Here is a 26547-nt window from a genome sequence, read left to right as displayed (position 1 = left end):
TTAAAAGTGCATGTCAGACCGAGAGCATAATGCTTCATTCTTAGGTAGTTCTTTATGAGTTTTAGTTTTTTTGAAATCTCCCTCAGAAGCTACAGTTACCGGGATGGTTATTAAAAACAGCTTGGTTGTTGTAGCAACATCAGGGAAACTGGGAAGAAGGGAGTTGTGCTTCGAATTCAGCAGTTCAACACGTTATGGAAGGAGATGAACTGTACAGGAAGCTCTGGGGACAGGTCGTCTGGATACTGGACAGACACGGTACAGGAAGCTCTGGGGACAGGTCGTCTGGATACTGGACAGACACGGTACAGGAAGAGATGAACTGTACAGGAAGCTCTGGGGACAGGTCGTCTGGATACTGGACAGACACGGTACAGGAAGCTCTGGGGACAGGTCGTCTGGATACTGGACAGACACGGTACAGGAAGAGATGAACTGTACAGGAAGCTCTGGGGACAGGTCGTCTGGATACTGGACAGACACGGTACAGGAAGAGATGAACTGTACAGGAAGCTCTGGGGACAGGTCGTCTGGATACTGGACAGACAATACATTGGCGAATGCAAACAGATCATCATCTTTTGTGGACAACAGTTCTTGACTGTTAAAAAAAAAAAGCAGTTTGCGATTTTCTACTTCTTCTTCTTCTTTCTTCATACTGGTGAACCAGTGTTTGGGTTGTCAACCAATGTCACAGTTTAACTTTAGATCGTCCCCTCGCCCATACCCGGGCGCGAACCAGGGACCCTCTGCACACATTAACAACAGTCACCCACGAAGCATCGTTACCCATCGCTCCACAAAAGCCGCGGCAATATCAACTGTTCCTTATCTCTGGTGTATCTTTGCACGCATCATTCAAGACTTAATTTAAATTGTGTGCAATGGACACATAATTCATAATGTCTCAGAAGGACTTCAGAACACCAGGGGAGTCTCTCAAGCTGAATTTCAAATTTGATTTTGAAGGCCATTTGTGCATGCTATTAGCCAGAAAACCTGCTGAGTTCAACAATAAATAGTAGTTATATGTATCCTCTAGCCGACTACTTTTCATTTCATTGTTAGGCTATGTGTAATTTTCATAAATTGCAGTTAAATATCAGCTAGATACGATATGTAGAGCTATAGATGGTTGGCTGCACTGCATGAAGAAACATTCCCTACTAAGCTAGTGTTTTGAGGGTGGACTGACTGTATCATTTGGCATTCATAGACTGGTTTTACGGACAACAATTTTCTTTCCAAGCGGTGAGAGAGCGCTAGAATGGATCATGTCATGCAGGTTCTGGTAGGCTATACAGTAGTATTTTTTTAATCAATTGGTTTCTATGCTGTTGTATCATGTCCACTGGGCCCGAGTGGGACCAGGAGGAGGAAGACGACCTGTGCCGGGAAACGAGCCATCGTCAGAGGAGGACCTCAGGCACCCCTTTATGGACGTGGAGACCCTAGATGGGCCATCCGACATGAAAATCTTCAAGGGCCAGTTTGAGACGGCCCAGTTAAAGACCCCAACCTCCAGAACGCGAGGGGCCAGGTGATTGTGGTGGACATGATTGCGCTGTTACCTGGGGTAAGTGAGTGGCGCTACCCACACTTCGCCATCAAGCATAATTTACTGTATAAGGTTGTAAACCGCAATTGGGAGACAAAATAATTGTTACTCCTACCCACCCAGTATGTTAGTACTGTCTTGCAGCTCGCCCACACCCACCTGCTCTGGGCATACCTAGGGATGGAGAAAATCAGGGAGGGGATTGGGAATCGGTTCCTCTGGCCTGGAGTCAAGTGCGCCATGGAGGACTAGTGCCGTACCTGCCCGGAGTGCAAGATCACAGCCCAGAGGGCACATTATAGAGACCCTTTGGTTCCCCTGCCCATGATAGGGATGCCGTTTAAACAGGTGGCGATGGATCTGGTGGGTCCGTTGGTGAAGACAGCGAGGGGACACCAAATACACCAATGTTACGCACGGCCGCAGCGAAAGGTATCGCGTAGGAGCGCTTCCATTTATTGAGCCAGGTGGGTATCCCACGGGAAATCCTGACGGACCAGGGCATCGCATTCATGTCTCGTGTAATGAAACATGTCTGCAATCTTTTACAAATCAAACAGGTGAGGATCAGCGTGTACCATCCACAAATGGACGGGCTAGTCGAACGCTTCAATAAGAACCTAAAGCAGATGCTGAAGAAGGTCATTGAGTGAGATGGGAGGAACTGGGATCAGCTGCTGCCTCACTTGATGTTCTCAGTGCGCGATGTACCCCAAGCGTTCACTGGGTTCTCCACCTTTGAGCTCCTGTATGGCCGTCGGTCCCCCGGACTGCTGGACCTAGCCAAGGAGGTCTGGGAGGACCAACCGACCCCCTTTCTCGTCATGGTGAAACATGTGGAGGAGATAAGGGAGAGGATTGATGGCGATTTGGCCAGTGGTGAGGGAGCACATGGCCCAGGCGCAACGCGCTCAGGAGCGAGTATACACCCGGGGGGCCCAACCACGAGAGTTCCACCCAGGTGAGAAGGCCAGCAGTAGAACCTGCTGCTGCATATTTGGATGATATAATCGTCGTGACAGTTGGGAGTCGCATCTCTGTAGGCTACAGGCGGTGGTGGAAGCACCAAGCGATGCGGGGCTGACCTCGAAACCCCACAAGTGCAAGCTGGGCAATGTCGAGGTAGAGTACCTGGGCTATAGAATCGGGAAACGTGAAGCCCCAAGAAGAAGAACAAATTGCCGTCATCAGGGAATGGCCGGTCCCCCAAACCAAGAAGCAGGTGAAGTCGTTCCTGGGGTTATCAGGCTACTACAGTCAATTTGTACCTAACTTTGCCACAATAGTTTCTCCTCTCACAGACTTGACAAAGGCACGCCTACCCCAGACGGTACAATGGACGGAGGACACAGAGGTGGCGTTACAGGCCCTGATCGACGCGCTATGTTCACATCTGGTACTCATTACCCCGGACTTCTCAAATCACCTCCTGGAACAGACAGACGCGTCTGACACAGAAGTGGGGCCGTCTTGTCCCAAGAGCAGGAAGGTGAGGAACACCCAATCATGTATGTCAGCAGGAAGCTCCTCCCAAGGTAGAATAAATACTTGATTGTCAAGAAGGAGTGCCTCGCCATGAAGTGGGCACTGCACAACCTCAAGTATTACCTCCTCGGGAAGAAGTTCACCCTCATCACTGACCATGCCCCCCTCGTGTGGATGGCAAGAGGTACGGACACAAATTACCACATCTCCTGCTGGTTCCTGATGCCCTCTCCAGGAGGGATGCAAACCTAGCCCTGAGTACACTTCCCTCTCGGTCAGGGTGGTATCCCGGGAGGTCGACCCTGGTGGTTGGTGATAAAGGGGAGGGACGTGACGCGACGTTGTCTCCCTCGGGCTGGGTAACCTGACACTGATGGCACCAATTAGGGGAGAGTGCCAACCATCCGTGCAACCCACATAAATGGAGCACCGTGGCACACCGCGGGGGAGAAAAAGAGAGAGGCAAGGAGTAATTCTACAGAGGGGAACGAGCTCCCGAAGGCACAGTGTCACGTCCTGACCTTAGTTCCTCTTTTATGTGTCTGTTTTAGTTTGGATAGGGCGTGAGTTGGGGTGGGCATTCTATGTTGTGTTTTCTAGGCTTTCTATTTCTATGTGTTTGGCCTGGTATGGTTCCCAATCAGAGGCAGCTGTCAATCAGGCTCTGATTGAGAACCATACTTAGGCAGCCTGTTTTTCCACTATGATTTGTGGGTAGTTGTTTTCTGTGTCTGTGTTGTACCATACAGAACTGTTTCGGTTTTCATTTATTTCTCTTGTTCTTTTGTTTTCAGTGTTCAGCTTAATAAATATATTATGGACACTTACCACGCTGCGCATTGGTCTGATATTTCATACTACTCCTCAGAAGAGGAGGAAAATCGTTACACACAGAGCCGAATATGTGAAGGACCGAGCCAACCCTAACTTATTTTGTTTATTTTTTGTTGCCTTGTAAAGTCGTGTTTTCTGACTAGAACCTCCCTGTCTCTGTGTCCATCTCTGTGTGCTCAATCCAACAACCAACAGTTTACCACAACTGATTATTAAGGCAGTTTGGGTCGAAGACTTGATGATGAAGTTCCTCTCTTGGATATTGACCACATATATGAATCTCTATCGCTCTCTGGGGCAAGGCCTTAGCTTCTCGTCCTTTATATGAATCTTTCTCTATCTCTCTCTGGGGCAAGGCCTTAGCTTCTCGTCCTTTATATGAATCTTTCTCTATCTCTCTCTGGAGCTAGGCCTTAGCTTCTCGTCCTTTATATGAATCTTTCTCTATCTCTCTCTGGGGCAAGGCCTTAGCTTCTCGTCCTTTATATGAATCTTTCTCTATCTCTCTCTGGGGCAAGGCCTTAGCTTCTCTTCCTTTATATGAATCTCTATCTCTCTCTGGGGCTAGGCCTTAGCATCTCATCCTTAATATGAATCTTTCTCTATCTCTCTCTGGAGCAAGGCCTTAGCTTCTTGTCCTTTATATGAATGTCTATCTCTCTCTGGGGCAAGGCCTTAGCTTCTCGTCCTTTATATGAATGTCTATCTCTCTCTGGGGCAAGGCCTTAGCTTCTCGTCCTTTATATGAATCTTTCTCTATCTCTCTCTGGGGCAAGGCCTTAGCTTCTCGTCCTTTATATGAATCTTTCTCTATCTCTCTCTGGGGCAAGGCCTTAGCTTCTCGTCCTTTATATGAATCTTTCTCTATCTCTCTCTGGAGCAAGGCCTTAGCTTCTTGTCCTTTATATGAATGTCTATCTCTCTCTGGGGCAAGGCCTTAGCTTCTCGTCCTTTATATGAATGTCTATCTCTCTCTGGGGCAAGGCCTTAGCTTCTCGTCCTTTATATGAATCTTTCTCTATCTCTCTCTGGGGCAAGGCCTTAGCTTCTCGTCCTTTATATGAATCTTTCTCTATCTCTCTCTGGGGCAAGGCCTTAGCTTCTCGTCCTTTATATGAATCTTTCTCTATCTCTCTCTGGGGCAAGGCCTTAGCTTCTCGTCCTTTATATGAATGTCTATCTCTCTCTGGGGCAAGGCCTTAGCTTCTCGTCCTTTATATGAATCTTTCTCTATCTCTCTCTGGAGCTACGCCTTAGCTTCTCATCCTTTATATGAATCTTTCTCTATCTCTCTCTGGGGCAAGGCCTTAGCTTCTCGTCCTTTATATGAATCTTTCTCTATCTCTCTCTGGAGCTACGCCTTAGCTTCTCATCCTTTATATGAATCTTTCTGTTACGGTGCGTGAATGAGGACCCAAAAGCGAATTAACGTAAACAGAACTTCTTTAATAACAAAACATAGGTAGGCTCAGATGGACCGGCAGATTCCGACAGGACAGGACAAGGTTGCAGCAAACATGACGATAGTCTGGTTCAGGCATGAAAAACACAAACAAGAATCCGACAAAGACAGGAACAAAAACAGAGAGAGATATAGAGGACTAATCAGAGGGAAAAAGGGAACAGGTGGGAAAAGGGGTGACGAGGTAGTTAGGAGGAGACAAGGAACAGCTGGGGGAAAGAGGGGGAGAAAAGGTAACCTAATAACGACCAGCAGAGGGAGACAGGGTGAAGGGAAAGGACAGAAACAAGACACAACATGACAATACATGACAGTACCCCCCCACTCACCGAGCGCCTCCTGGCGCACTCGAGGAGGAAACCTGGCGGCAACGGAGGAAATCATCGATCAGCGCACGGTCCAGCACGTCCCGAGAGGGAACCCAACTCCTCTCCTCAGGACCGTACCCCTCCCAATCTACTAGGTACTGATGACCACGGCCCCGAGGACGCATGTCCAAAATCCTACGGACCCTGTAGATGGGTGCGCCCTCGACAAGGATGGGGGGGGGGAAGACGAGCGGGGGCGCGAAGAACGGGCTTGACACAGGAGACATGGAAGACCGGGTGGACGCGACGAAGATATCGCGGAAGAAGAAGTCGCACTGCGACAGGATTAATGATCCGAGAAATACGGAACGGACCAACGAACCGCGGGGTCAACTTGCGAGAAGCGGTCTTAAGGGGAAGGTTCTGAGTGGAGAGCCAAACTCTCTGACCGCGACAATATCTAGGACTCTTAGTTCTACGCTTATTAGCAACTCTCACAGTCTGCGCCCTATAACAGCAAAGTGCAGACCTGACCCTCTTCCAGGTGCGCTCGCAACGTTGGACAAAAGCCTGAGCGGAGGGGACGCTGGACTCGGCGAACTGAGATGAGAACAGCGGAGGCTGGTACCCGAGGCTACTCTGAAAAGGAGATAGCCCGGTCGCAGACGAAGGAAGCGAGTTGTGGGCGTATTCTGCCCAGGGGAGCTGTTCTGACCAAGACGCAGGGTTGCGAAAAGAAAGACTGCGTAAGATGCGACCAATAGTCTGATTGGCCCGTTCTGCTTGACCGTTAGACTGGGGGTGAAAGCCAGAAGAGAGACTGACGGAAGCCCCAATCAAACGGCAAAACTCCCTCCAAAATTGAGACGTGAATTGCGGACCTCTGTCCGAAACGACGTCTGACGGAAGGCCATGAATTCTGAAAACATTCTCGATGATGATTTGTGCCGTCTCTTTAGCAGAAGGAAGCTTAGCAAGGGGAATAAAATGAGCCGCCTTAGAGAACCTGTCGACAACCGTAAGAATAACAGTCTTCCCCGCTGACGAAGGCAGTCCGGTGACAAAATCTAAGGCGATGTGAGACCACGGTCGAGAGGGAATGGGAAGCGGCCTGAGACGGCCGGCAGGAGGGGAGTTACCGGACTTAGTCTGCGCGCAGACCGAACAAGCAGCCACGAAGCGACGCGTGTCATGCTCCCGGGTGGGCCACCAAAAACGCTGGCGAATGGAAGCAAGCGTACCCCGAACGCCAGGATGGCCGGCTAACTTGGCAGAGTGAGCCCACTGAAGAACGGCCAGACGAGTAGGAACGGGAACGAAAAGAAGGTTCCTAGGACAAGCGCGCAGCGACGGAGTTTGAGTGAGTGCTTGCTTTACCTGCCTCTCAATTCCCCAGACAGTCAACCCGACAACACGCCCCTCAGGGAGAATCCCCTCGGGGTCAGTGGAGGCTACTGAAGAACTGAAGAGACGAGATAAAGCATCAGGCTTGGTGTTCTTAGAGCCCGGACGATAAGAAATCACGAACTCGAAACGAGCGAAAAACAGCGCCCAGCGCGCCTGACGCGCATTAAGTCGTTTGGCAGAACGGATGTACTCAAGGTTCCTATGGTCAGTCCAAACGACAAAAGGAACGGTCGCCCCCTCCAACCACTGTCGCCATTCGCCTAGGGCTAAGCGGATGGCGAGCAGTTCGCGGTTTCCCACATCATAGTTACGTTCCGACGGCGACAGGCGATGAGAAAAATACGCGCAAGGGTGGACCTTGTCGTCAGAGAGGGAGCGCTGAGAAAGAATGGCTCCCACGCCCACCTCTGACGCGTCAACCTCGACAACGAACTGTCTAGTGACGTCAGGTGTAACAAGGATAGGTGCGGATGTAAAACGATTCTTGAGGAGATCAAAAGCTCCCTGGGCGGAAACGGACCACTTAAAGCACGTCTTGACAGAAGTAAGGGCTGTGAGAGGAGCTGCCACCTGACCGAAATTACGGATGAAACGACGATAGAAGTTCGCGAAGCCGAGAAAGCGCTGCAGCTCGACGCGTGACTTAGGGACGGGCCAATCAATGACAGCTTGGACCTTAGCGGGATCCATCTTAATGCCTTCAGCGGAAATAACAGAACCGAGAAATGTGACGGAGGAGGCATGAAAAGAGCACTTCTCAGCCTTCACAAAAAGACAATTCTCTAAAAGGCGCTGGAGGACACGTCGAACGTGCTGAACATGAATCTGGAGTGACGGTGAAAAAATCAGGATATCGTCAAGGTAAACGAAAACAAAGATGTTCAGCATGTCTCTCAGGACATCATTGACTAATGCCTGAAAGACAGCTGGAGCGTTAGCGAGGCCGAAAGGAAGAACCCGGTATTCAAAGTGCCCTAACGGAGTGTTAAACGCCGTCTTCCACTCGTCCCCCTCCCTGATGCACACGAGATGGTAAGCGTTACGAAGGTCCAACTTAGTGAAAAACCTGGCTCCCTGCAGGATCTCGAAGGCTGAAGACATAAGAGGAAGCGGATAACGATTCTTCACTGTTATGTCATTCAGCCCTCGATAATCTATGCAGGGGCGCAGGGACCCGTCCTTCTTCTTAACAAAAAAAACCCCCGCTCCGGCGGGAGAGGAGGAGGGGACTATGGTACCGGCGGCAAGAGCTACAGACAAATAATCTTCGAGAGCCTTACGTTCGGGAGCCGACAGAGAGTATAGTCTACCCCGGGGGGGAGTGGTTCCCGGAAGGAGATCAATACTACAATCATACGACCGGTGTGGGGGAAGAGAGGTGGCCCTGGACCGACTGAACACCGTGCGCAGATCGTGATATTCCTCCGGCACCCCTGTCAAATCACCAGGCTCCTCCTGTGAAGAAGAGACAGAGGAAACAGGAGGGATAGCAGACATTAAACATTTCACATGACAAGAGACGTTCCAGGAGAGGATAGAATTACTAGACCAATTAATGGAAGGATTATGACAAACTAGCCAGGGATGGCCCAAAACAACAGGTGTAAAAGGTGAACGAAAAATTAAAAAAGAAATGGTTTCGCTATGATTACCAGAAACAGTGAGGGTTAAAGGTAGCGTCTCACGCTGAATCCTGGGGAGAGGACTACCATCCAGGGCGAACAAGGCCGTGGACTCCCTTAACTGTCTGAGAGGAATGTCATGTTCCCGAGCCCAGGTCTCGTCCATAAAACAGCCCTCCGCCCCAGAGTCTATTAAGGCACTGCAGGAAGCTGACGAACCGGTCCAGCGTAGATGGACCGACAAGGTAGTGCAGGATCTTGAAGGAGAGACAGGAGTAGTAGCGCTCACCAGTAGCCCTCCGCTTACTGATGAGCTCTGGCTTTTACTGGACATGAAGTGACAAAATGACCAGCAGAACCGCAATAGAGACAGAGGCGGTTGGTGATTCTCCGTTCCCTCTCCTTAGTCGAGATGCGGATACCTCCCAGCTGCATAGGCTCAGCACCCGAGCCGGCAGAGGAAGATGGTAGTGATGCGGAGAGGGGGGCAACGGAGAACGCGAGCTCCTTTCCACGAGCTCGGTGACGAAGATCAACCCGTCGCTCAATGCGAATAGCGAGTTCAATCAAGGAATCCACGCTGGAAGGAACCTCCCGGGAGAGAATCTCATCCTTTACCTCTGCGCGGAGACCCTCCAGAAAACGAGCGAGCAAAGCCGGCTCGTTCCAGCCACTGGAGGCAGCAAGAGTGCGAAACTCAATAGAGTAGTCTGTTATGGATCGATTACCTTGACATAGGGAAGACAGGGCCCTGGAAGCCTCCTCCCCAAAAACAGATTGATCAAAAACCCGTATCATCTCCTCCTTAAAGTCCTGATACTGGTTAGTACACTCAGCCCTTGCCTCCCAGATTGCCGTGCCCCACTCACGAGCCCGTCCAGTAAGGAGAGATATGACGTAGGCGACACGAGCAGTGCTCCTGGAGTAAGTGTTGGGCTGGAGAGAAAACACAATATCACACTGGGTGAGGAACGAGCGGCATTCAGTGGGCTCCCCAGAGTAACACGGCGGGTTATTGATTCTGGGCTCCGGAGATTCGAAAGCCCTGGAAGTGGCCGGTGGATCGAGGCGGAGATGGTGAACCTGTTCTGTGAGGTTGGAGACTTGGGTGGCCAGGGTCTCAACGGCATGTCGAGCAGCAGACAATTCCTGCTCGTGTCTGCCTAGCATCGCTCCCTGGATCTCGACGGCTGAGTGGAGAGGGAAGTCGCTGGGTCCATTCTTGGTCGGATTCTTCTGTTACGGTGCGTGAATGAGGACCCAAAAGCGAATTAACGTAAACAGAACTTCTTTAATAACAAAACATAGGTAGGCTCAGATGGACCGGCAGATTCCGACAGGACAGGACAAGGTTGCAGGCATGAAAAACACAAACAAGAATCCGACAAAGACAGGAACAAAAACAGAGAGAGATATAGAGGACTAATCAGAGGGAAAAAGGGAACAGGTGGGAAAAGGGGTGACGAGGTAGTTAGGAGGAGACAAGGAACAGCTGGGGGAAAGAGGGGGAGAAAAGGTAACCTAATAACGACCAGCAGAGGGAGACAGGGTGAAGGGAAAGGACAGAAACAAGACACAACATGACAATACATGACACTTTCTCTATCTCTCTCTGGGGCTACGCCTTAGCTTCTCATCCTTTATATGAATCTTTCTCTATCTCTCTCTGGGGCTACGCCTTAGCTTCTCATCCTTTATATGAATCTTTCTCTATCTCTCTCTGGAGCAAGGCCTTAGCTTCTCATCCTTTATATGAATCTTTCTCTATCTCTCTCTGGGGCTAGGCCTTAGCTTCTCATCCTTTTTATGAATCTTTCTCTATCTCTCTCTGGGGCTAGGCCTTAGCTTCTCATCCTTTATATGAATCTTTCTCTATCTCTCTCTGGGGCTACGCCTTAGCTTCTCATCCTTTTTAGATTCATTTCATATTAATATCATACAGTGGACTCCTAAGTCTATAGGTCTATGCATGCAATGCCCTGATACATTTAGTGCTCAAATCTCTTGACAGCTGAACCATGAGGTGGACAATTATTGTTTTCGTAACGGGAAAAAAAACAATAAAAACAATTAGATATAAAGTTGTGCATATGCTACACATCGAAACACAAGGAAAAGTGTTTTGTAATTTTTTTATAGGCTGTTTTTAAGGAGACGTAAATGTTGCTCATTTGGCCGACATCCCTGGTTGGCCGACATCCCCGCTCAGCCATGTCATAAGGCCTACTCTACACCACCAGGCGCTCAGCCATGTCATAAGGCCTACTCTACACCACCAGGTGCTCAGCCATGTCATAAGGCCTACTCTACACCACCAGGCGCTCAGCCATGTCATAAGGTCTACTCTACACCACCAGGTGCTCAGCCATGCCAGAAGGCCTACTCTACACCACCAGGTGCTCAGCCATGTCATAAGGCCTACTCTACACCACCAGGTGCTCAGCCATGTCATAAGGCCTACTCTACACCACCAGGCGCTCAGCCATGTCATAAGGCCTACTCTACACCACCAGGCGCTCAACCATGTCATAAGGCCTACTCTACACCACCAGGCGCTCAGCCATGTCATAAGGCCTACTCTACACCACCAGGTGCTCAGCCATGTCATAAGGCCTACTCTACACCACCAGGCGCTTAGCCATGTCATAAGGCCTACTCTACACCACCAGGCGCTCAGCCATGTCATAAGGCCTACTCTACACCACCAGGTGCTCAGCCATGTCATAAGGCCTACTCTACACCACCAGGCACTCAGCCATGTCATAAGGCCTACTCTACACCACCAGGCGCTCAGCCATGTCATAAGGCCTACTCTACACCACCAGGTGCTCAGCCATGTCATAAGGCCTACTCTACACCACCAGGTGCTCAGCCATGTCATAAGGCCTACTCTACACCACCAGGTGCTCAGCCATGTCATAAGGCCTACTCTACACCACCAGGTGCTCAGCCATGTATTGAACACTGCTGTCTTTTTTTGTTGCCAACAGTGATTGCGTTTTATATAATTAGCCTACATTATGACTATCCCATTAGGAATAGTAGATATCTTACATGAGTCTGTAAATGCAACGGCAGATGCATGGAATACTTTATTAAAAAGGTGTATTTAGCTTCACCAAACCTGGAAACTCAAATGTCGCCTATGGGAGAGGGACAGAGATGGGGAGATCCGACTCAACTCCAAACGAAACTGTCTATCGTACATTTAGCGTGTCCAACGACAAAACGGTCACAGCTGAATAGACAAGAGCCTATCGTGAACGTACCGCTTGCAAAACAGATGTGTTTTTTCTTCTCTCCCTTATCCCAATACCGTGATCATTTTACATCAATAAAAACGTTCAGTTTCACCATCTCACCACCAGGTGGTGCTGCGGCACCACTACTCCCCGTGGCCATGGCTGTGCATGCCCACAGCAACCTGCACGAACTGACAATGCCAATCGAGCTAACAACCAGAGGGCATGCCTGGCAACTATGCCAATGATATTTACGGGTATTCGGCTATTGACTCGTACGTACGACTGCAGCACAGCCGTGCTATAGGACGCCGACTCACGTGTACAATTACTTCAGTAACCTATTTTCTGTTGAGTTGTGTTCTGCTCTCCTCTCCTCCCTCCAGTGCGGACGGTGAGTTCGCCGTAACCCACATGACCAAGGCCCACCTGTTCCACAATGGGAAGGTGCGCTGGGTTCCCCCGGCCATCTATAAGTCCTCCTGCTCTATAGACGTTACCTTCTTCCCCTTCGACCAGCAGAACTGCAAGATGAAGTTTGGTTCCTGGACTTACGACAAGGCTAAGATTGACCTGGAACGAATCGAGGTATGGAGTTTTATCTTGTTATTATTATATTATATATATATATTTTTCAAACCTTTCTATAACCAGGAAGGGCTCATTGAGGTCTGAAATCTCTTTTTCAAGAGCGTCCTGGCCAAGATAGGCAGCACCAAGTCATTACAAAAATTAGAGACAGACAACATGAAAAACTACAAGTAATCTAGTAAAAACCATTGAATTCACAGGAGTATAAAACAGCAAATTAAAAACATTGACAGGTCAGGGAATCAGCCTCAAAATCCTTCATCAGTGATTTAAAAACACCAATCGGGACAAGTTCTTCCAGTTTCAAAGTATTTTGTAAGGTGTTCCAAGATGATGGCGCAGAGGACATAAAAGCCCTTTTACCAAATTCAGTTTGGAGATTTGGAACAGTTAGCAGGATAAAGTCCAGCGAACGAAGAGACGACCCACCACATCTCTGAACAATAAAAATGGGCAAATAAAAAGGTAGTAACCCCAAAATGGCTTTGTAAATAAAAGTATACCAGTGACTGAGCCTACGAGTGACTAGAGAAGGCCAGCCAACCCTGGTATACAAAGTGCAGTGGTGCGTAAGGGTTTTGCAGTTTAAAATAAATCTCAAAGTGCCATGGTAAAGAGTGTCCATTGATCTCAAACACTGAATGGAAGCATTCATATATAAAATATCGCCATAGTCTAGTAAAGGCATAAATGTAGCTGATACTAGCCTCCTTCTGGCTTCAAAAGAAAAACAGGCCGTATTCCTAAAATAAAATCCCAATTTCAGCTTCAATTTTTTTGTAAGTTGTTTAATATGCAATTTAAAACATAGGCCGTCATCAATTAAAATTCCAAGATACTTATATGAGGTTACAGTCTCAATCTCATTGCCCTGACAGGTAGTAATAGGTGAAAGGTTCAGAGGTCTATTTCTTGCTTTAGAAAACACCATTAGTTTAGTTTTGTCAGTATCGAGGATAAGCTTCAATTGACACAAGGTACCATTGTATAAAAGGCAGTATAACAGTATAAAAAGCAGTTTGCAAGTTCTGGGAAGCTTTTGTGAGAGATGAGGCACGGCAATAAATAACAGCATCATCAGCATAAAAGTGAAGTTTGTGCATATTGCACATTTTTGTCTAAATTATTTATTGTATCAGTCAGTCAGTCAGTCAGCCAGTCAGTCAGCCAGTCAGTCAGCCAGTCAGCCAGTCAGTCAGCCAGTCAGTCAGCCAGTCAGTCAGTCAGTCAGTCAAGGAGGTAATGTTATACAAGTGTTGTACAAGGTGTGTATGATATGGGTAACGTATTGTCTATGTGTCTATGTGTTTACGTTTTTTACATTAGCACTAGCCTGGTCCCAGATCTGTTTGTGCTCTTGCTAACTCCATTGTTGTCATCGTCAAGCCCACTAGCCTGATCCCAGATCTGTTTGTGCTCTTGCTAACTCCATTGTTGTCATTGTCAAGCCACACTGAGAGCCAATCAGAGCCAGCAGCGTGTGACAATTTTCCTCTACGGGAGATTAAAGTGTATCTCTATCCCCTAGAATACAGTAGACCTGAACAACTATATCTACACAGTGCTTATGAAGCTTTTATGTATGCCATATGAAGCCTTTATAGAGTGGGACGGTTGATCTTTATCCCCTAGAACACTGTGGATCTGAACAACTACTGGGAGAGTGGAGAGTGGGCCATCATCAACGCAGTGGGAACCTACAACACCAAGAAGTACGACTGCTGTCATGAGATCTACCCTGATATCACCTACTTCTTCATCATCAGACGGCTGCCTCTCTTCTACACCATCAACCTGATCATCCCCTGTCTGCTCATCTCCTGTCTGACCGTCCTAGTCTTCTATCTTCCCTCAGGTAGGTCCTAGTCTTCTATCTCCCCTCAGGTAGATTCCTAGTCTCCTATCTCCCCTCAGGTAGATTCCTAGTCTCCTATCTCCCCTCAGGTAGATTCCTCGTCTTCTATCTCCCCTCAGATAGATTCCTAGTCTCCTATCTCCCCTCAGGTAGATTCCTCGTCTTCTATCTCCCCTCAGATAGATTCCTAGTCTTCTATCTCCCCTCAGGTAGATTCCTCGTCTTCTATCTCCCCTCAGGTAGATTCCTAGTCTCCTATCTCCCCTCAGGTAGATTCCTCGTCTTCTATCTCCCCTCAGGTAGATTCCTAGTCTCCTATCTCCCCTCAGGTAGATTCCTAGTCTCCTATCTCCCCTCAGGTAGATTCCTCGTCTTCTATCTCCCCTCTGGTAGATTCCTAGTCTTCTATCTCCCTTCAGGTAGGTCCTAGTCTTCTATCTCCCCTCAGGTAGATTCCTAGTCTTCTATCTCCCCTCAGGTAGATTCCTAGTCTTCTATCTCCCCTCAGGTAGATTCCTAGTCTTCTATCTCCCCTCAGGTAGATTCCTAGTCTTCTATCTCCCCTCAGGTAGGTCCTAGTCTTCTATCTCCCCTCAGGTAGATTCCTAGTCTTCTATCTCCCCTCAGGTAGATTCCTAGTCTTCTATCTCCCCTTCAGGTTGGTCCTAGTCTTCTATCTCCCCTCAGGTAGATTCCTAGTCTTCTATCTCCCCTCAGGTAGATTCCTAGTCTTCTATCTCCCCTCAGGTAGATCCTAGTCTTCTATCTCCCCTCAGGTAGATTCCTAGTCTTCTATCTCCCCTGAGGTAGATTCCTAGTCTTCTATCTCCCCTTCAGGTTGGTCCTAGTCTTCTATCTCCCCTCAGGTAGATTCCTAGTCTTCTATCTCCCCTCAGGTAGATTCCTAGTCTTCTATCTCCCCTCAGGTAGATTCCTAGTCTTCTCTCTCCCCTCAGGTAGATCCTAGTCTTCTATCTCCCCTCAGGTAGATTCCTAGTCTTCTATCTCCCCTCAGGTAGATTCCTAGTCTTCTATCTCCCCTTCAGGTTGGTCCTAGTCTTCTATCTCCCCTCAGGTAGATTCCTAGTCTTCTATCTCCCCTCAGGTAGATTCCTAGTCTTCTATCTCCCCTCAGGTAGATCCTAGTCTTCTATCTCCCCTCAGGTAGATTCCTAGTCTTCTATCTCCCCTCAGGTAGATTCCTAGTCTTCTATCTCCCCTTCAGGTTGGTCCTAGTCTTCTATCTCCCTTCAGGTAGGTCCTAGTCTTCTATCTCCCCTCAGGTAGATTCCTAGTCTTCTATCTCCCCTCAGGTAGATTCCTAGTCTTCTATCTCCCCTTCAGGTTGGTCCTAGTCTTCTATCTCCCCTCAGGTAGATTCCTAGTCTTCTATCTCCCCTCAGGTAGATCCTAGTCTTCTATCTCCCCTCAGGTAGATTCCTAGTCTTCTATCTCCCCTCAGGTAGATTCCTAGTCTTCTATCTCCCCTTCAGGTTGGTCCTAGTCTTCTATCTCTCCTCAGGTAAGTAGGCTAACAGAGGGAATCTCTGAATTTTTCTGAAAGTAACAGTGTGACACAGCTAGCTTGTTAAGGGTGACTCTAGTAGCATTTCAGTCAGTGACTTCACTCGCTCAGACCTTTTGAAGTAGTCGTCATTTCACTTGCTCTCTGCCGTGGGATAATCAGAATTTGTTGGTAACATATGTAAGATGTTTTATGTTTATCAAATGTGTGTAAGTTAATTCCCACGACATCTCCAAGATGCTTGGCTTTTGTGGACCGATAGGTAACGATGCTTCATGGGTGACTGTTGTCGATGTGTTCAGAGGGTCCCTGGTTTGAGCCTTGGTTGGGGCAAAGAGAGAGACGGGAGAAATACTGTCACTTGAACAATTCAGAATGTAGCCAACATCCCCATCTAGTGGAGGTTTTGGAACATTACAGGTTGTTACAACTAAGATTTTTGACATACATATTGCCTACGTATTAGTTTATGTTAGTTTAAACATAGTTTATGTTAGTAACAGTTCAGTAAAGTTCAGTAAAATTCAGTAACAAATATTGAAAGAGCATTAAGCTTATTTTCAATCTGCTTCAGTAAAAAAGTATTTAATAAAAAATAAAAAAAAGAATTTCTCTTATGCTGACTTGATTCACAAATTAAAAGCCAAACTTGTCTTTCATCAACCAAATATGGCTTAATAAATGTATTTATCTATAATACATGCAAGAAGAAAAGGGCATATGTAAAAAAAAATATTTATTATTACATCTTACAAAACACTATGCACTTTTATTCGGTGCCTAACGAAAGTCTACACACCCCTTGCACAGTCTTCACATTTTGATGCCTTTAAATTACATCCAACAATCCATTACATTGGATTTCTTTCCCTAGTGATCTACTCTACTCCACATTTTCAAAGTGAAAAGAAATGTCTAGAAAATGTTCCCTAATTAATTACAAATAAAAACCAAGATGTCTTGGTTGCGTATGTCCTCACACCTCCAGAGTTGTTTTGTGTTCTTATTCTTTCTCACAAAAGTTCGGATCCTTTCTATTCTCATTGATTCTACAGATTGTAAATTAAAGATAACAATTTAGCTAAGAGTATTATTATATTATTAATCGATTCACTATGATTTTTTAAATCCCCCAGCAGTGCTATCTGCAGAGTTAGCTCCAGGTAAATGTTGCAATTCTTCATCCATTCCTGAACTTCTGACCAAAAACAAGCTACATATGGACAATACCAAAATAAAATATCCTATCACAGCAAAATCTGCAAAGGCGGGAAGGTTGTATTCCCCATATATACATTCTTTTGGTTGCAAGAATTCTGAATAATAATTTAAATTTAAAAAACTCAAAGTTTTGAATCCAGCATTGTTTTGTGTATTAGTTCATATAAACCATAAACCATCGAAAATCTGCTGTCAATGTTTTGGTCCTTAAATTAATCTGGTGTACCTTTTTAAACATCACAATTTTCTTTAACCAATTTTGGTCTTTAATTAATTAAGTTCCTTACTTTCTCGCCCATTCTACTTGCCTCTTCCATTTTTGCGGTAATGCTGCAATTAGTTGGTTGTAATTTTGGGTAGAGCAGACATTTCCATATGTTTTTGTTAGCTGCGTGTGACATAACTCCATATTTATGATATCATTCACTAAACTTATAACCTTTTTAAACATTTAATTGAAAAATATTTATCCTATTTATGATATCAGTTACAAATATTATACTTTTATAAAATAGTTTTAAAAAAATACATAAATTTGTATATTTGAATTAAACCATAATATTTATTCTGTATTTTCTGGTAGATTAAATTGCAACCAACTTTCTATGGCTTATTTTAAAGATAGGGAAATACTTATTTCCCTCATTAAAATGCTAATAAATGTATAACATTTTTGACAAGCATTTTTCTGGATTCGTGTTGTTGTTATTCTGTCTCTCACTGTTCAAATAAACCATTAAAATTATAGACGGATCATTTCTTTGTCAGTGGGCAAACGTACAAAATCAGCAGGGGATCAAATAGTTATTTCCCTCGCTGTATCTGTAATGTTAGTTCCTCTATTTCCTTTTGTTAATATGAACTCTTTTAACTTAAATTACTTCTGTTTTAAAGATGAGTGTTGAATTCCATGGCCTCTAAAAAAGGCACATTTAAAAGTGTCCCATACAATAAGGGGATCTGCTGTACCTCTGTTATGTCGGAACAATTCAGTTATAAATGATTCTGTCCTGGTTAAAAAACAAGTTGTCATCCAATAGGCTTTGATTAAATTTCCAATATCCTCGCCCACGTGAAAATTCTGTAAGAGTAATGTATGTGCCAAATTATTTGATGGTCCGACCGCATTCTGTCCCCTATCAACTCTTTTTTTTTGTTACGATGAGCGAAGGGGGGTAACCCAAGAGCGGACTCAGAAGAGGAAGCCGGGATGAATGCACAAAAATGTTTGTTTAACACAGAGAAATGGGGAGTGCAGAAACCGGGGTAGCTCAGATGAGTTGCAAAAACCAGGAGTGTAGAGTGAGGTTGGAGCTTCTATCTCAAGGCCATCAGACTGTTAAACAGCCACCACTAACATTGAGTGGCTGCTGTCGACACACTGACTCAACTCCAGCCACTTTAATACGTAATGGGAATTGATGGAAATTGATGGAAATTATATCACTAGCCACTTTAAACAATGCTACTTAATATAATGTTTACATACCCTACATTACTCATCTCATATGTATATGTACAGTGGGGCAAAAAAAGTATTTAGTCAGCCACCAATTGTGCAAGTTCTCCCACTTAAAAAAGATGAGAGAGGCCTGTAATTTTCATCATAGCTACACTTAAACTATGACAGACCAAATGAGGGGAAAAAAATCCAGAAAATCACATTGTAGGATTTTTTATGAATTTATTTGCAAATTATGGTGGAAAATAAGTATTTGGTCACCTACAAACAAGCAACATTTCTGGCTCTCACAGACCTGTAACTTCTTCTTTAAGAGGCTCCTCTGTCCTCCACTCGTTACCTGTATTAATGGCACCTGTTTGAACTTGTTATCAGTATAAAAGACACCTGTCCACAACCTCAAACAGTCACACTCCAAACTCCACTATGGCCAAGACCAAAGAGCTGTCAAAGGACACCAGAAACAATCACAGAGAGAGAGAGGGAGAGAGAGAACAGGGAAAGAACTGTAGGTCAAGGAGACACCGGATGACCACCAGAGGGCGTAGCAGGAGCAGATGTGACATTTTCTTTTTTTACTTTTGATGCCAGCGAGGATGACATAAGTTGTCAAGACGACTTGCTTGATTGAGCCTCCCCCATGTATTTCTCACTAGGTCAGGATATTTAAGCCTCCATATATGTTTCCATATATCTCCACACCTCAGAGTTAATAATTGGGGGAAGCACCTTACAGCCGTGAATCATGTACGATGAAGATTCTGCCAACTTTGCACAACACTTAGGGCAACATATCCATTGTTTTTGTCAAAACTGCTCAAACTCAGTAAATGTGGTTGGGAATCATTGATGGACAGGAATATTAAACCATTGTCTCTGATTTTTTTCAAGCCCATTTTAGTCAGGAATGAAGATTGACCACTCAGGAATAGTTAACACCACTTGGCATTAATATTTGTGTAATTGTCTTGTTGAAAAATACAACTCTACCAAAGGGTTGGGTTTTCAGAAGACAGGCGGATTTTCATTAAAAAAAATTTTTTTAAATTGTGGGCTTTTGCTCCTTTTATGTTTATTTGGATCCTGACAAACTCACCAGTCCGATGACAAACATACCCATAACATGATGCTTCCAAAATACTTAAAAATGCAGAGGGTTTCACTCTGTGTTGCGTTGTATTGGAACTGCTTTGCCCTGTTGTCTTGCAGTATTACTTAACAGCCTTGTTGCAAACAGATTTTTTAATTAACACAGTTTTCCTTCTTTTCACTTTGTCATACAGTAATGTGGAGTGAATGCAATGTTGTCAATCCTTTCTGTATTTTTAAATATTGTGGTGGCAGCATCATGTTATGGGTATGCTTGTCACCAGCAGGGACTGGTCAATTCGTTAGGATCTAGATAATAAAATTAATCTAAAAGAAAATCTAACCCTGGCATAAAGTTGTAATTTTCTGTGGGACAATTACACAAATGTTAATTCCTAAGACACACTGTGAAAAACACCCACAAATGTTAATTCCTAAGACACACTGTGAAAAACACACCCACAAATGTTAATTCCTAAGACACACTGTGAAAAACACACCCACAAATGTTAATTCCTAAGACACACTGTGAAAAACACACCCACAAATCTAGGGCCTAGATTCAATCAGATTCAAGCGTTAACCGACGATAGCAGATCCCCCAGCATATAGCAGATGTTTTGGCGGTGTTGGAGGTGGAACCGTGTAGGACAGTGAGCAGCTGCTTATTGTGATCATGAAGCCACATCCGCCACATCCGCCCGACTCACGTTAGAAGTTCAGAACAAGAACGTGTAGGCTACATATAATTTTTTTTTTACACTCAAATTTAAAAATATCATTCATCAAAATAATAAGGCTTTCAGTCATCCTAATTGAGGTGTAGATTACATCTCAAAATTCCACTGTTCTAATTTGTAAACAAGGCTGAATGGGTTTATGTTAATGAGACTCCGTGCAGCCAATGGCAATGTCCGCTTTAAGTATAATGCAGGGAACCACTATGCGGATGTCAGCTAAAGTGGATCTGATTGAATAGAACCCATCATGTAGAATTTTTCTTTTCACTTTGAAAATGTTGTGTCGATCTGTAAGGGAAAAAGAAAATCGAACTTAATCACTTTTTTTTTTCAATATAATTTTAAAGCAGAGAAATGTAAGAAAAAAAACATGCAAAGGGGTGTGTTCACTAGCGACCGTAGATGAACATCAATTGTAAAAACATTTATATCCTCTTTTACTCGATCAATAAGAGAACAAAACTACAGCACACATAAGGGACAGAATGGTATTTTGCATCACAGAGGGACGTTGGTCACATTAAAAGATGGGTGAATACCAGCGGTGGCTGGTGGCACTTATAAATGGAAGGATGGGCTTATAGTAATGTCCAGAACGGAATCAATGGAATGGCATCAAACCCGTGGTATCCACGTTGACACCATTCCATTTCAGACGTTATTACGGGCCGACCTCCCCTCACCAGCCTCGTCTGGAACACAGACAACTAACAATTAGTCAAAAAGTATAATTTTAGTGGATAAAGGGACAAACCGTGAAAAGACTTATGTACTCTCACAGTTAAATGCTGATTCTCAATAATTGACTATCTATGATGAGTACAATGTTATTGTGGGACTAGCATGACTACCACCACTAGAGGGTGCTAACCTCTCTGAAATGAACAGTAATCCCATTATATGTCGGACACTGCATTGTTGTTGTGTAAAATAAAATAAAACTCCAACCATCAGGGGTGTTCCGAGGGACCCTGATGGACTCAAAACTACAGTAAAAAGTACAAATTCAACACTTCCCATTTGAAAACAGTTTCTATTTCTACAGTGTACTAGCGTGGCAGATTGATTAATTGTTGATGAAATGGGAAATAACTATGATAATGTCTACCTGAGAATGTTGTGTGGAAGTCAAGGAAGGTCTTCACTTCTCTCCTCTCAGTCTCCTGACACCTCCACTTCCTGTTGTTGTCCTCCCTCTGGAGAGTCACAGTCAGAGATGCCCGTGGTTACACCTTGCATTAACATGTAGTTGTCGTCATCGGATCAACATGTTTGATCAGGATTTGATCAGTACACTGCGTCCGTATTGTGGCCAGATTCCCTGGAGCGTGCAAAGCTGTCATCAAGGCAAAGGCTGGCTACTTTGAAGAATCTCAAAAATATAAAATATATTTTGATTTGTTTAACACTTTTTTAGTTACTACATATGTGTTATTTCATAGTTTGGATGTCTTCACTATTATTCTAAAAAGTAGAAAACAGTACAAATGAAGAAAAACCTTTGAATGAGCAGGTGTTCTAAAACTTTTGACTGGTACTGTACGTGTGAAATTTGTTTTGATTTAGAATGGACCATTATCATGCACCTGTCTGGAAACAGGGTCAGCGTGAAAAAATACATGTCATTTATGCAGTTAAATAGTGAATGGAGCACACTTTTCCCTTGGTTCATTTTAATGCCAGCCAGGTAGGCTATACTCCTGTTGTAAATATAAGCAATGTGCTTTATATTAGGAAAGTTGAGAAATAAATATAGTAGGCCTAGCCTATAGAAAGCTGATGGGATCCTCCTCTTTTTAATAGAGGCCATCACTCGTGCAATTGCTTAGCCTATAGAAATGTTGTGCAACATGAGCTCATGGGCTCGCATGAAATGTTTGATTAGATTTTCGATTACATTTGCATTGATGTCAGAGTGATTCGAGGGACAATAGAGTGCTGAGTACCAGGCAGTTGGCAAGTTTGGTAGGCTACTAATGATCATCAGTAGCATCAGAGCTTGGAGAAGCCTAATTACCGTGACTAAACGGTCACGTGGAATTTGACTGCCTTCATGCCTCGTGACCGTCGGTGTGGCGGTAATACAGTTACCACAACAGCCCTAGTATAGACTATCTTTGCCATGGTAACAAAGCTGTATGTTGTTAAGTTACAAAAACAAAAAAACGTGGGAAATTACTCTGTTCCTTTTGTTGAGATTCTGTGGTGAAACTGAAAGACAACTTACAACCATTTCCCTCTCTGCCCCAGAAAAACAGAAGTGGTCTGAGCAGAAGGACCAGTGTTGCTGACATATGTGTGTGAATGTGTGTGAATGTGTGTGTGAATGTGTGTGCGTGTTGTTTCTGTAGGCCGGTAGTGACCTATTCCTCAATACCCAGAACCAGCTACTGTCCAGCTACTTAATTTGGTTCTGGAAACAGTTTAGTTTTGGTAGAACACTGGTGTGTAAATAGAATTTCTGACATTTTAGCTAATACCCCCACTGCTTACCAGCTAACGTCCCCAGCTCTGATGGGAAAATCTGGTGTAGAGTGAGGTGTCATCCTAAATACCCTCTCCTGCTATTGTGCCCTTGAGTAAGGCACCTAACAACTGTTCCAGGGCTATTGCATTGTAGCTTACTTGTTGCTTCCAACCTTTTGGGGTGTGCGTACGTGTGTGTGTGTGTGTGTGTGTGCGTGTTTGTGTGTGTGCGTGCGCGTGCGTGTTTGTGTGTGTGTGCGTGCGTGCATGCGTGTGTGTGTGTTTTGGGGGGTTGGGTTGTGTGTAAAAATAAATTTCCGTTCTCTGCAAGATGGACCAAAAATTATTTTTCCCATCCCCCCTCCTCCTCTCCCTCCTCGTCTTCCCCCACATCCTCTTCTTCCTCTTCCCCCTCTCCTTACTCCTCCCCCTCCTGTTCCTCCTCCTCGTCTTCCCCCACATCCTCTCCTTCCTCCTCCCCCTCCTGTTCCTCCTCTCCCTCTTCCTCGTCTTCCCCCACATCCTCTTCTTCCTCTTTCCCCTCTCCTTCCTCCTCTCCCTCCTGTTCCTCCTCTTCCCCCTCCTCTCCGTCCTCATCTTCCTTCTCTCCACCCTCCTCTTGAACCTCCTCCTCCTCTTCCCCCTCGTCCTCTTCCTACTCGTTCTTCTCCTCTCCTTCCTTATCCTCCTCCTCCCCCTCTTCCTCCTTCTTGTTCCAGACTGTGGGGAGAAGATCACTCTGTGTATCTCCGTCCTCCTCTCCCTCACCGTCTTCCTGCTCCTCATCACGGAGATCATCCCTTCCACCTCCCTGGTCATCCCTCTGATTGGAGAGTATCTCCTCTTCACCATGATCTTCGTCACTCTCTCCATCGTCATCACCGTGTTTGTCCTCAACGTCCACCACCGCTCCCCGGGGACCCATAAGATGCCTCGCTGGGTCCACTCTGTCTTCCTGGACCTGATCCCGAGGTGGCTGTTCATGAGGCGGCCCGCGCCGGACGGACGGAGACGCAGGTTGTTGTTGCTCCAGCAGGGGGCAGCAGTGGCACGGCACCAGGGACGGACCATCACCACAAGACTACCAGGTGGTAATAACAGGACCATGAACAACACGTTGGTAGACTGTGATTTTTAGGGCCGGTTTCCAGGACAACAGGTAAAGCCTGGTTCCAGAACTATTAACCATTCTTTAATGGTGATTTTCTACTGAAAGTGCTTCTTAGTCCTAAACCAGGCACAAACATGTGTCCGGGAAACTGGCCCTCTATATATGTTTTGTTGTCCCATGACCGAGGCAACTTTATATGTAGTTTAAATGTATCAAATCCAATGATCAATTAATGAATTAATTCCTTCATTCAGGCCTAGTCCGTCCTCCCTGCCTCAGCACCTCAGCCAGCTGGCTTCGGGATGGAGGAGGTGGGACCACGGAGGATCCCCAGAGACGGACGCCCTGTTATGAGGACCTGGAGCTGGGGGCTTTGACCTCGTACTTCTCCTTCCGCCCTCCGTCACCCAGACCCCCGGGCGCCACTCCTCCACCCCAGCAGAACCACCCACCCCCAGGGGCAGGGCAGCCCCAGAACCGCCTGGACAGGGGAGGAGGAGGAAGAGGGGTGAATAGAAGGGTTAACGCCACCCAGCGACCGGATAAGATAGATAACTTGGTGTCAGAGTCTAGAGGGGTAGAGTTCCCTCTGTCTCCCAGCGTTATACGGGCTCTGGAGGGGCTGCACTACATCGCAGACCACCTGAGGGCAGAGGACGCTGACTTTAGTGTGAGTGGTTATGACAACTAAACTGTCAGCACGAGTAACACTCATATTGCAGATAGCTGCTATTTCCGTATGTTAGGTTAGGTTGTTTCACCTTCTTTAGTTGACTAAAAAGTTTTTTTTAAAAGTGTGTCTCTCCATTCAGGTGAAGGAAGACTGGAAGTACGTTGCCATGGTGATCGACCGTATCTTCCTGTGGATGTTTATCATTGTGTGTCTGCTGGGTACCATCGGTCTCTTCCTTCCTCCCTGGTTGGCCGGCATGATCTAGGACCTTGGGGTGTCTGTGATACCCGCCCACGGAGCGGAGTACCATGGGACTGGCACTACAGTGACAGGCCGGTGGTAGGAGAGGAGACAGATGAAGGACCGTCACTAAGTTAGTAGGATGACTACCGATAAGGGAGATGCATTAAGTCCCCCGGACGTGGCGTGGTGAGAGAGGAGCGCCGTCCCACAGTAACCTGCGCCGCTCGGTCATGTTGTCAACAAGGCAGCACGGTGCATCGTCCAGGAAACATATCTTTTACATCAAATATATATGTTTGAATTTTCAAACTAGTTTTCATTGGGAAGGCTGATGTAAAGCCTTTTTGTTATTAAAAGAAGTCCCTTTTGCATGTGAAAACACAGACTCCTACAACACGTGCTGAACCCACGTGCTGAACCCACGTGCTGAACCCACGGAACTTCTGTTTTGTTTTGAGCCCGGGAGGCAGCCATGTTCCACATGGTTCCATCAACGCTAACCCGGCTCAACCCGGTTCAACCCGGGTCATTAATAGAATCCCCTAAATGCCCTGCTTCATATTGGAGAAGCAATGACTTGTGGGTAAATTCTATCCAATAAGATTTACTTGGCTGTTTTCAAGGAAGTAAGGGGCAGAAAGAAGACTAACTTCTTAGTATGAACTCTGAATCAGTTTGTACTACTTCTCTCACACCCACTCACTCACTCACTCACTCACTCACTCACTCACTCACTCACTCACTCACTCACTCACTCACTCAGCCATAACATTATAAAGCATATTCTTTAACAATGTGTAGCTGTGTAGTAAAGACTGTATAAATAGAAACGGCTGTTTTGGGGGAATGAATAGGAATAAACATGGCTTTCATAAACGTTCCTACATCCTGTATAATTGCACAGAAAGCATATGCTTTCCTTTCCAAAGTACAACACTATATCACAGTTGAAATTAATCTACAATAAAACCGGTTATAAAAATTGTGATTTGAAAAAAAAAAAAGGTAATGAGAAGTAGTAGTACATCCATCAAGTCAAACGTCTAGAAACAAATTCACACATTCCATAAAATAAAAAATATACTAAATATAAAAAAGAATTGGTCACACTAAAACTATTTTCTTGATCTGGCCAGCATTACTGGGAAGAACCGCAGGAAGATAACCTGCAAGTAAATTCTCCGTTATACCTAAGCAGACAGAGAGAATGTGACTATTTAAAAAAAAAAAATGATTTTCTTAAAAGAGATTGACCGATACGATCCTATACGTTTTAGCCAGTAGTTCTGAAGTAGCGCTTTACGAGCCTAAAGTGGTCCCTGTAAATTGCGTTCTCTCTCTCTCTCTCTCTCTCTCTCTCTCTCTCTCAGCAGGCGTCTTGCTAGCTGTCAGTAAAATGTGAGGGACTAGCTCATTGGCTATAACTGTTATTGCTAGGGGGCTGCGCAGAAATGCAAATGCTTTCCGTTTGAGTTATGTTAGGTTTTATTTTCATCGTGTTGGGAAATGTAGGCAAAATGACAGCGGCACAGCTTCAAGGAAACAGTCGCTTTCAAACAAGGGATTTCGTGGCTAATTGACGTTAAACAGTAATTCATAGATGATGCATGTATGAACTACACATTGACACATCCAGCCCAAAGAGGGAGATTT

The 26547-nt window shown here is 45.5% G+C and overlaps 1 protein-coding gene across 2 annotated transcripts in view; it reads left to right on the top strand.

The window, feature by feature from the left end:
* The window catches only part of chrna2b (cholinergic receptor nicotinic alpha 2b subunit), a 62497-nt gene extending 36727 nt beyond the window's left edge, over positions 1 to 25770 (top strand). For both annotated transcript variants that reach the window (XM_036976370.2, XM_036976368.2), the window contains exons 5-9: positions 12305 to 12506; positions 14142 to 14364; positions 23587 to 23955; positions 24233 to 24648; positions 24791 to 25770. In XM_036976370.2, the coding sequence (XP_036832265.2) occupies positions 12305 to 12506; positions 14142 to 14364; positions 23587 to 23955; positions 24233 to 24648; positions 24791 to 24916 (1336 nt within the window). In that variant the 3' untranslated portion in view covers positions 24917 to 25770. The remainder of the gene's footprint in view (positions 1 to 12304; positions 12507 to 14141; positions 14365 to 23586; positions 23956 to 24232; positions 24649 to 24790) is intronic.
* The last annotated feature ends 777 nt before the right edge of the window (positions 25771 to 26547 follow it).

This window comes from Oncorhynchus mykiss, chromosome 4, assembly GCF_057628025.1.
Source record: "Oncorhynchus mykiss isolate SJ-2025 chromosome 4, ASM5762802v1, whole genome shotgun sequence".
NCBI classification, from domain to species: domain Eukaryota; kingdom Metazoa; phylum Chordata; class Actinopteri; order Salmoniformes; family Salmonidae; genus Oncorhynchus; species Oncorhynchus mykiss.
The sequence above is the reverse complement of the archived record's forward strand: the minus strand, read 5'-3'. Positions and strand labels throughout refer to the sequence as shown.